This window comes from Nematolebias whitei, chromosome 18 (assembly GCF_014905685.2).
Source record: "Nematolebias whitei isolate Nwh7 chromosome 18, NemWhi1, whole genome shotgun sequence".
Taxonomy (NCBI): Eukaryota; Metazoa; Chordata; class Actinopteri; order Cyprinodontiformes; family Rivulidae; genus Nematolebias; species Nematolebias whitei.
In genome coordinates, this window is record NC_056515.1 from 20,404,439 (window position 1) to 20,416,091 (window position 11,653).

Sequence of the window (11,653 nt, forward strand, 5' to 3'; positions counted from 1 at the left end):
TGCTCCTATTCTATTCATAGAAATATATGTAGTCCGTATGTTTATTTATTTTTTTGTTGTAAATGGTTGTCAGTGCACTCTCAAGTTGTAGGATCATGAAATCTTTGACAAATGAGACAAGTTAGTTAATGCTCAAACTCAGTGGGTATTAAAATTTTCATTAAAAAAATCACTGAGCACTTCAAATAACTCCATTGTGACATTAAAAATTAGTGGTTTAAGCTTTACACACTTGTATAAATAACACTAACCACAACCCACTCCTTCCTCCTAAACCCTAACCATCATGCTAAGAGATAAAAACTGAAACATGATCATCCTGTACTGGGCCTTCCCTGGGTCAAGTTGTCAAATAGTAATGGTCGAAACTAGGGGTTGAACGACTACATAATTTTTAAACTCGACATTAACATAATAAAACTCGAGTAGAACTCGAGTAGTTGATGACGTCATAGGATCTCAAGATGAAAAAAATAAAATAAAAAATAAGACCATAAAAAAACGTAATTTATTATTTCCAAAAAAAAAGATCAACAAAACATTGGAAGCATGTATTATGCTCCTACCATTTATCATACTGCAAATAAGTCAGTGGAAAACCAAAACCATTAGTTTTATTATTAAGCTGCAAAAGTGAAAGAAACATGTGGCACGTAAAAAACAAAACTAAAAACAGTAGAGCTGTCGACCACCTCGCACCACCAGCAGCTGTGGTGCGCATTAGGTTTAGTTTTAGAGATTAACATTTTTATAGGGTTTTTTTATAGGGTTAGAGATTAATATTTTTTGCTTTTATTTTGTGAAACAAGGTCAAAAGGAAGCTGGTTCTGGTTCGGTCATTGGACCCAGTATTGCACCAAATTCTGTGACCTGCAACAGTGCATGCAACACCGCCCCCTACGGTCACAATATACAGTGGTCACAGAATATGGTGTAACACCGGTTCGCAATGAGCTCCAAACAGTCAAGAAGTTGATTGATTTTCTGTTTCCTTACGGTAGTTGAACCGGAAGATTAATCTTTAGTGAATTATTTCCATACTATTGATGCATTTCTACCTGTTTGCCAAGACTGGGCCTGCTCCAATCAGTCCATCTGCTGGGAGGAATCCATTTGGTAGCTTCTACTAGTAGCCCGATGCGGATCACGTGACACATGACGCAATGATGTAATTGCAACGTAATGATGTCACTGCGAATACTTGATGTGAAATTTAAAAACTCAATAGATGTCCTAGGAATCAACCTGTCGATTACTCAAGTAGTCTGTTAAAGCCCTAGTCGAAACACCCCTTGAAGCTGAGGTAAACTTCTGAGGTTGTCTCAAAATTTCAACACCTTCAAAACACTTTGCTAAACAAACTCAACAATTTTACCAGTCTTCATACTTGTGCTGTCACACAATGATCACTCAAAACGTTAGTGAATACACCTGTACCAGGGAATTTGTGAGGCATATTTGTTAGAAACAGGTCTAAGATGGAGGACTTTTCAGGACGGTTTTTGTTTGGTATAGTCGGAGAGTCAATGAGTTGGGTTAGATTGAGAGACAGACAACATTCCTTGAATTTATCACAGACGGGGGTCGACTTATCCCAGCCAATGTTGAAATATCCAGCCAAAAAGATCTCTTTGAATTTTTAATTACCACGAAATTCCATCAGGGAGGACAGAGCCTCAGGTGTTGCTGAAGGGGGACGATAACAACCCACTACAGATAATATCTGGCCTTCATTCAAAGTGATGTTTACAGCTAAGGCATCAATTTGGTTAGGAATTGTTTTAGAAGACACAAGACTAGCAACCAGAGAATCTCTGATGTAAATTGCGACTCCACCCTCCCTTTTTTGACGATCACAGCGGTAGATGTTAAATCCATTGATTACCATGTACAGTACAGATTTGTTGAGCCAAGTTTCAGAGATGAACATTACATCTGTCCTAGAAGAACTTACCAGAATTTTCAAGGCATCAAGTTTTCTCAGAATGCTATGTACGTTTACATGCAGAAAATGAAACCCAGACACGTTCTTAAAGCCATTTGGTGTGCTGTAATTAGTGGGGGGTCCAGGGTTGGGCTGAATCCCTGAGAGCAGTAACAACATTATTATCAGACATTTTCTTGAGTTTTTCATGACTGATGTGTAATTACAGGAGTGAACAGTGTGACAATTAGCCCCCATAATCGAACCATGAGAAACATTAATGAAGACGTGATCATTCAGAACCCAAAACAGTGAAAGTTGCAGTGATGGGCAGATCCAGGTATATTAACAAGATTCAGTGACTCCAGATAGTCTGAGATCTAAAAATAGTGACAATAATATGAATAGTGCAGTAAAGTCTCAGACCATAAAGTGTCACAATTCAAATGGGCAAACAAACCCGACGAGATGGCCCAACTGCTGCTTGAGTTGGGCTGAGGGGGGCTCCAGCACCCCTGTGAAGATGGATGCTCCCATGAGAAACATAAGCTGGGTCCAGAACCAACAGGCAGAAACAGATAATTTGCAGCAAATAGCAGAGCGAGCTGCCAGAAAATCCTCCTGAAATGAAAGGCACGGTCCTAGCTCGTTTCAGGTCAACAGTGGATCCAAAATAAAAATAATTATTATCCAGGTGAGTTTGGATGGAGGCCTGCAGCAACTCCGATGCAAACTCCGAACTTCTCTCGAGCACCATGCAGCGCTGCTCCTTCACGCTGCTCCTCCGCTTCTCTGCACATCACCCCCGCACCCGACAGCACGAGAGGGCACCCCCGGTGAAAAACGAGACTGACCTGAGGCTTAAGTCGTCACTGGTCCGGTCTGGTTCTGCTCCAGTCCAGCGCTCCACAGCACGAGAGACGAAGAGGCTGAAGTCGTCACTGATCCGATTCTGCTCGGTCCGGTTCCGGCGGCGCTTCAAAGCATCGGAGCTTCTCCTCCAGGCGAACACAGCGATTCCACGGAGGTGGACAGTCCTTGGTTAAAAGTAACGGGCTGCTCACTGAGGCTGAGACCGGCTCTGTTGAAGACGAAGTCCCCCACAGCCAACTCTGTTCGGTTCTTGTCCAGTTCGGGGGACACAGGTACGCTTCCCCCACACCAATGAAGACACCACGAGGGCCAGTCCAGCAGAAAACCATCAAAATATCACCCGGCGATTTTCGTCGGAACCAGGTAGAACCACAAAGTTCCAGATGAGAAGTTTGTTGGGGTCCAGAGAGAGAGAGAGAAAAAACACCGGACCTTCGTGCAACGACTCCTCAGCTCGAGGGGTCACCTGGCCGGCAGGGTGCGCTCAGAGTGACCGGTGGGGTGGGAGCAGCCGGTCCTGGACCAAAATATATTTTTGGACGGTCCCGTCCGGCTCTCTGAGTCACTGAACACCGAATTCGGTTGGAAGTCCCAGCGTCCAAACTGTCTTTTGGTGAGGTCTAGGCAGGACAGGTGGTAAGCTTTGGTGCAGGTCTTCTTGCCGCACAGAACCAGCTGACCTCCATCTCTGCAGCGGAAACACTCGTCCTTAGACTTCTTCTTTCATTCACTTTTTCTCCTCTTATACTTCCTCTTTAATCTTTTTGCTTTTTGCTCGGCTGTTTGCCCGTTTGTTATTGTTGTCTGTACTTTATATGTTCAGTCTGGAACAGGTCTGTGTTGTAAATGAGATTGGTCATTTCACCATTCTCTTCATCGTCCTCATCAACATTAATCTTTGAAGAGCTGGAACTGTCTTTGTTTGTTTTTAAATCTGGGTTCTTGGTAAGTTTTTTTTTTTTTTATCATTCTTTAAAGGAACTGTAGTGACCAAAAACCTGATATCTGTCTCCTCCATACCGTGTTGGTCTCCCACCAGACTGCTCCAAGGGTCTTCTCTTCCACTCTATGATAAGACACTCTGGGTCCTGCTGGTCCACATCAGGTCTTCAGTCTTGAGTAACTTCTTCTTTTAATCAGTACCAAACATTGGCAGGAACCATTGTTAGAGGAAAAATGTGTGGTTGGTGGTGGTCTGACATGTAGCTCCTGCTCTCTCCACGAGCAATAAGCTGCAGCATTACAAGCAGTGTTGCCAGGTGTACGATAATTATCGTATTTGTACGACAATTTTGCCCTCTGTACGATCAGTAATCCCAAAAAAGGCCAAATATACGATAATTTGACCATTCCGTGAATGTGTGGTTGTAATCAGTTGTCATCAGCCTGTTGCAACTATCTGTTGGAATTTTTTTGTGAACCCTGAAGGCATCTGTGTCCATAAACAGATGCATGATTGGCTGGAAATTCAGCCAATCGTTCTTTTCTAAACGTTACCTATGAGTGACGTGTATGTGTTTACCTGAGGACAACGGCCATGATTGGCTGAATAGTCCGCTGCGCCCGCCCCATGAGTGCGGAAAAGAAAAAAAAGAAAAGAAGAAGAAGCAGAGCCGGTCTGGAAGCGGACCCATCACTACTGGAAGCAGACCCGTCACTACTGGAAGCAGACCCGTCACTACTGGAAGCAGACCTTTCACTACTGGAAGCAGACCCATCACTACTATAGTGCATAAATAGATTTGTTATTTTGGTTATGACGGGTGTACGATAATTTCCCTCAAAATACGATAATTTTATGTCTAGTACGATAATCCTACATTTCTCACCTGGCAACACTGGTTACAACTACAAGCCACTGGCAGCAGAAACTTGGAACAAAATCACATCATAAACTATTTGACTCACGAGAAGTCTTTTTTGCGTAGTAATTGAAAGAAATCACGGAGCTAAATCCATAGTAGCTACTCTGATATCAGGCTGCAATAGGGAGGGATTAAGAGGTGTGTCTTTGTAGAGGTCCGAGAGTCACAGGTTCAAGTCTGATGCATATCCACAGAGCAGGAAGAAATAGCTGAAATTCTTAAATTTAGAAAAAGGACCCTGTTTGTTTTAATAATTGACGTTTTTGCTTTTGCCCTACTTGAGCCTAAATGGTGAAAAGCAGTAAGTTAGCCAGGGTCACCTTTATTTCCATTAGTCTTTGTATTTATTTAGTTTGGTCACCTTTCAGGCTTTCTTTTGGTTTTAGTTAAATATTTACCGGCTGTTAAATTGGTTCATGGTCTCATCTCATAATGTTTCTTGTGAGCAATGTGAACTTAACTCCATGTCGACTTAATGCTGTTAAATCAGCATTAGACGGTGCTGCTTTGTTACTACCGGTATTTACTACTTTAAAATGTGTTCTGTCACACAGCCTGCAATGATGCTAAAACATATAACGGCAGTGCTTGCACAGTTCCACATAGCAGCATAAATGTGTAAGAAACGTTGGTTCTTTGTTGGATTACTAAAGAACAGCATGTGAACAGCAAATGACAATTTTTTTGTCTTAAGTCAAACAAAATTAATGCTGCACCTGTGGCCTTCTGCATAATGAGATTTTTTTTTTGTTTTCTTTTTTTTTGTTGTTTTACAGAGAATGTGGTCCATTTGATGACAGTTCCACAGCATCCAGTGTTTGAGATTGGAACCAACTTCACGGCTACATGTGTGATCACGAACACCACTGAAGTCACTGCAGATGATCTCTACTGGAACATGTCAAAGACTCGTGTTCCCAAAGAACACTATACAAAGATCAACTCAACAGCACTTGCTATCACTGTCCCCATCACAAGTGAAAAATCTGAGTGGTTATTTTGTCACAGCAAGGAAACGTCTCCCTATGTCACCCTGAACAAAAGCAGATTCATTCATGGGATTTGGCTCAAAACAGGCTGTAAGTTTTTATACTTTTGTTGTATGAATTGAAATGTTTCTGTAAAGTGCCCTGAGACAACTTTGTTGTGATTTGGCGCTATATAAATAAACTGAATTGAATTGAATTATACTTTGACTTTAAAAATCATCATTTTTGTCTATAACCCTTTATAGTGAAGTTTGAAGTAGGATGTTTGTTACATGTTAATGTAGCCAAGCCCTTTTTTTTCATTAGATGTAGGAGTACAACTTAGACTTGTCATGATTCGCTTCGTACCTTGGTTTTGAAGATCACAGTTCAATATGGTTCATCAAGAAAAAGAAACAAATGCTATTTAATAATATATATTTGTTTTTTATTAATAGACAATGCCTCTTTCAGAATCTGTAATCACAGTAAACAAATTGATTAGCTTTTTATTTTTTAATCTTGATGTGACTCTCTTCCTTAAACCTGCTCTCAGTGTAGGAGAGAGTTGCAGGACCATCAGCTAAAGGAGTCAACATTGAGAAATTCAAGAATTTTTTGAACAAACACTGCTGCTTGTTCCTTTTCTCCTCTTTCTTTACAAATGTGGTGCTGGGGGAATTTTCTGTCAATGTGTCGGCGACACAATTGCTGCAGCTGAAAAAATGAGCTACTTCTTGGGTATCTCAGAACCAGTAACGAACTTGGGCACTGTCTTTGTGTACCCTCCTTGTTCTAGACTTAACGTAGAGGAGAGTGGTGGCGCAGAGGTTAAAGAAGGTGGGCCTGTGATCGGAAGATCGCCGGTTCAACTCCTGGTACCAACAACATCAAAATGTGGGTGGGATTGGTGAAGCACCCACACCTGCCTCCACCCTCATTACCCCACTCTTGGCCCTTGAGCAAGGCCCTTAACCTCCACCATCTGCTCTTCCAGACGCCCTAGATAGCAGCTCTCTGCTCCACACAGACGGCTGTGGTAGCTCGGTGGTCTGTGGTTGTCAGGAAGGACATCCGGCGTAAAAATAATTGCCTCATCTTCGTGCAGCTTAGTTTGCTGTGGTGACCCCTGAAGAAGGGAGCAGCCGAAAGAAGAAAAAATGTCTGAACAGTTTATCTCTAATAAGATATCTTTTTGTGTGCCTCGCTGTTAGACCGTCCAGAGAGACCAATGAATCTGACCTGTGTAGCGCTACAGGAAAACGATTCCATCTCTCCATCAATCATCTGTAAATGGGAAGCGGTTGGACGTCAAACCACAGAGGTCCGAACAACTTTTACAGCATTTGTTAAAGACATCTTGTCGTGAGTACACTGCTATACATTTCATCTTATTTTAAAACCATTGTACCTTTGACCCCAGCGTCTAGAAGGAATTCACAACATCCACAGCCTTTAATGCAGATATTTTAGACTTAAGATCATTTTATGTTGAGCAATGTGTAATAGCCATTTTTTTGTCACACAAGGAAAGTTGGAGCATTCATGCAACGTTGCGATATCTTACGTGATCTATTAGGGCTTGGAGTATGTGTTGTGAATGATTGTCAGCTAAATTTTAGCCCAATAGCTGTAACATTTACTGAAGTTTTGCCTATTCTTGGATAGGTTACGGTTTATTAGTTTGGGCTGGCATCTTGTTTTGGGTTTTAGGTCCAAAAGTTGTTGATCTACATTCATTTATAACTTTCTAAAAGTTTAATCACATTCATACAGTGGTTCATGAGATATTCAGACTTGATTCCAACAGTCGTGCAGAAGTTTTAAATACAGATCTTGTGGGATCAGCTAGCACTCAAGATATAAGTTGGGGATTGGTCTCAGCTATTACTGTGCCAACACATAGCTCAATATTTTTAAATGAATGCATGTTTTGTGTTTTTAAGGTCAGTTGGTTGTGGCTGTACTCTTCTAATTGGGATTGTCTCGAAAAGTTAATCAGGTGTAGATTTCAACCCAGTGATTACTTCTAAAAGTTTCATCACAGTCTGTTTAGTGGTTCATGAGATATTATGCTAATGCTACAGACAAACAAACACTCAAAGATATGGGCAAAAGCGTTATCACTGCCTTTGCTTTCGGTGGCCGCTAATAATAAAAAAATAAAATAAACTGGTCCATATCTGCCTGTCTTCAGTTCATAAATGTGGTCACATAATGGTGTGCTTGCTGGTGGCTTGGCCAATCCAATTAAACTGCAGGTGAAAATTTGGCTTTTTTTTTCTCACATATTTGAGCCACCAAATAGTCTCAGCCCAGTGGGATACTACCCTTAGCTGGAAATCTTGCTTTAGAGTAATAAATTCATGTTTGAGTCACGTTACATTAAAATCACTGTAATGAAAACGGAGTAATTTGTTTGATCATTGAGTGAGAACGTTTAAGTTGGTTTGTAACCAGATATCATATTTTCTGCTCTACAAGTCGCATCAGTCCAAATATGTCTAATAAAGTGGAACAAACATAAATAAGTTGCTTCGCTGTATACGTTGCATCTATTATGCGTCTCCGCTGACGCGTTGCGTTCGTTACTCGTCACCACTGACAGCCCAGAAATGTGGGCGGTGTTGTGCCAAAAATCGTTCACCAAATGATGGCTGCGGGAGCGTGCACAGGAGGACTTTTAGCAAGACTTGAACAAGATTAACACTTAAAAACAATTATTTGCTTACTAGGGTGTAACGGTACGCTAAAATCACATTTCGGTTCAGTTTCAAGGAGGGCTCGGTTAATTTTCGGTACAAAAAAAAGACAAACTAAAGACTTACAAAACGTTTATTTTGAAACTATGCCAAGTAAACAATATGTTTGTATAAAAATAAATAAAAGCGACCCATTTGGATAATATTTTAAATAAACGGCACTCTTTACAATAAATAAACTATACTAACAATAATAAAAATCTTAATAAATACAGTAACAGTCAGAACCAGAACAATAAGCAGCAACAGACTGTTTACAATCTAACTAATCAAGTTTTAAGTTTTTTGTCCAAAAAGACCAACTTGTCCACATTTTCTGCCAAAAGCACAGATGTAGTTGCAGTGAATATCTCCAGAGGTGGAGAAAACGGCTCACCAACAACAGTAGCAGGAATAAAAAGGTAGAGCTTTGTTAATGTTGCAGTGTGGCTGTATTTGACCTCATTACTCACAACCTCTTGGACCTGCTCCCCCAGGTGGGACAGGTCCCTGGAAGAGTTCAGAGTTCACTCATCACACACTTCTTTGCTGGAGGTGATGTGGTGGATTTCCCTGAACAGGAAGACTCAGCTGCTATCTCTGTCCCAGACTGGAAATAAAACACAAATAGGTAAAAAAAATTTAGTTAATGAAATTATAATTTTAAAGTAAAAAAAAAAGTTAATTGGGTAATAATAATAAAATAACAATACCTCTTCTTGAACAGTTGTTATGAGGTGGTTGAACCTCTCGGTCATCATCATCATCAGGGCTTTAATCTGGTCCAGGGCTTGTTGACAATATCAGTTTTAGCTTTTTCATAAAGTGCTGCTACAACTTTTTGGCTGAAATGATGTGATGTCGTAGCGAGGCTCAATAACTTTAAAGCCGGCGCATCAACAACATTCGAACGTAGATCCAGAGCTTTAAAAACTCCTACATTTTGTGTCATTGCTCTGGACCGATCTGCATAACCTGATAAAAGTTGTTTAAATGCTGCTGTTATCGGTGTTTGCACCAAGCTGCTATTCTGTAGAAGAGACGTTCACGTTCGGATGATGTCATTTCAAGTGCGTTAACAAGTTTGTTGCCTGCTGCAGATCTACTCTCCGTGAAACAACGTCGACACACAGCTTTGGATTTGTTCTCTTGTCTTTTAACAAGAAAGCCATAATGTTCCCAAACAGGAGACTGCAACGACATGCTAGAATGCTAATGCTGTGCGTGCTGCAAGATAATAGTGCCGTGCTGAACTTTAGTTCCGCTGCGCATAATCTCTCGTTAATAAAATTTAATGAGTGAAAAAATAACCGAAACGGTACGCACGTGGACCGAACCCAACGTGCGTACCGAAACAGTTCTACACCCACATGTACCGTTGCACCCCTACTGCTTACTCAAAGTTATAGCAAAGGTGTGTTTCAGTTTTATTTTTCCTTTATAAATGCACTTTGATGGTCAAATCAACTGTATTTCAAAAGCCGATTTGCAAAAGTGGAAGCGCGCAGATGGACGCCTCGCTGTGCATTCCTTTGAAATTTAACAAGATAACCACCTAAAAATAATTATTAGTTTGCTTGACATTATAACAAAGGTGTGTCTCAGTTTAACCTTTACTTAATAAATGCACTTCAGTGGTCAAATTGGCTGCATTTCACCAGGGCGGCGCAGGAAAATGAAGTTGATTTCACGGTTGCACCAGGCATGATGGTGGCTCTTTATGGCTGGCTGATTGTGTCATTAATAACCACTTTTACCTATTACTAGGACTGGACAATAAATCAATATCGATTATATGTCACAATATACTTTTATTCAATAACAGTGAAATGAGTTTTAAGCACATTTTAGATATTTCGATTTGATTACAGTGTTTCACTGAAGCATTGCTTTTTCTGTTCGTGTTGAAGCGGCCGTTTCATTTTCAACCCGAACAGAAAAAGGTGTGGCACAACTACGTAAGTGCGTGGTGACGTAGATGTTACGCAGAGCTCGAGTCCAGAAGGAGTTAGCGGTAGCAGACTAGGCTAATCTCCAACGCACGTTAAGTTTTCACTTCAAAATGAGTTCCCATGACAATCAGAATGTGACTGAAGAAGCTTTCACAAGTGAAGAGAAAGCAGCCAAAAATTGGTTTTATAAATATGGTAAAAAATCCATAAAAATGTCGCTTCAGCCCATAAGTCGCAGGGCATGTAAATTGTGCAAAAAACTGTAACTTATAGGCCAAAAAGTACAATATGCAGATCTGTGTTACAGTACTTGATGCATTCTTCTAAATTATTTGCAAATTTCTTTTCAGTGGTGAAACATTTAACGCATCAACAATTCAGAATAATGTCCAAGTGACTCTAAAACTTTTCCCCAACTTTATGCCTCTGGATGTCTGGGTGGAGGCTCGTAATCTACTGGGAGCAGAAGAGTCTGAACATCTGACTAACGAATCCACCTGCTTTGGTAAGGCAAAGTTTTCACCTGTAGAAAAACGGATTATCACAGTGCAGAGTACTTTATGTTTGATCTGATCAACAAGGTGCGTTCACAGAAATGTCAGTGTTTGGACGTGTCTCCAGACGACGACACAGTTATTAACTGTTTATTTTGTTGCTGCAGTGAAAACCAACCCTCCAGCTGTACGAGCCATTTCAGAGTCTGTTTTTCCCACATCGCTTCTCGTGAGCTGGACTAGTCCTATTGATGAAGTGTATATAAAACTGAAATATCAAATCAGATTCTGCCCAAGCGGATCTCAAATTTGGAGTTATGTAAGTATGTTCAAGGTGTGTTTTAACAATGGCTCCTCGTTTAGTCTTATGCTAAATTAAAAAGTATCAAGTAAATCACAACAAGTGCCTGGTTAATATAAAATAATAAAACAAATCAGTTTTCTTTATAGAGAATTCTTGAGACCATTTATTACCTCACTTGGATAGTTTTAAGAATAAATTAGACAAAACATTTATTTTCAGATGAAGTTCATCAATTTGTTAATGATTCGTTATGTCTCACACATGATGGACCCATAAGCCTTTACTGATGTACTGGTTTATATTTGTACTAACCATACACCAGTAAAACATTAATTATTTTATTTTGAAAAAGACAGTGCTGGTACTATATATGGGAAACAGAGATGTAAAGTTATTGCTGTCTTGATTTTTATTTGGTTCTTTGAACCACATGTTGCCTTTGGTTGGTACCTACAAACAATTTGACCAAAGTGTCAATATGGTTCTGAACATAGAAAAAAATAAAGGAACTAGGGGAAATAACATAAATATA

At 40.2% G+C, this 11,653-nt stretch overlaps 1 protein-coding gene across 1 annotated transcript in view; it reads left to right on the forward strand.

Moving 5' to 3' along the window:
- Positions 1 to 11,653, forward strand: part of il6st (interleukin 6 cytokine family signal transduce) — a 35,569-nt gene that overhangs the window by 15,701 nt on the left and 8,215 nt on the right. Inside the window, exons 3-6 of the mRNA XM_037691969.1 lie at positions 5,439 to 5,741; positions 6,845 to 6,995; positions 10,674 to 10,828; positions 10,985 to 11,136. Of these exons, the coding sequence (XP_037547897.1) occupies positions 5,439 to 5,741; positions 6,845 to 6,995; positions 10,674 to 10,828; positions 10,985 to 11,136 (761 nt within the window). The remainder of the gene's footprint in view (positions 1 to 5,438; positions 5,742 to 6,844; positions 6,996 to 10,673; positions 10,829 to 10,984; positions 11,137 to 11,653) is intronic.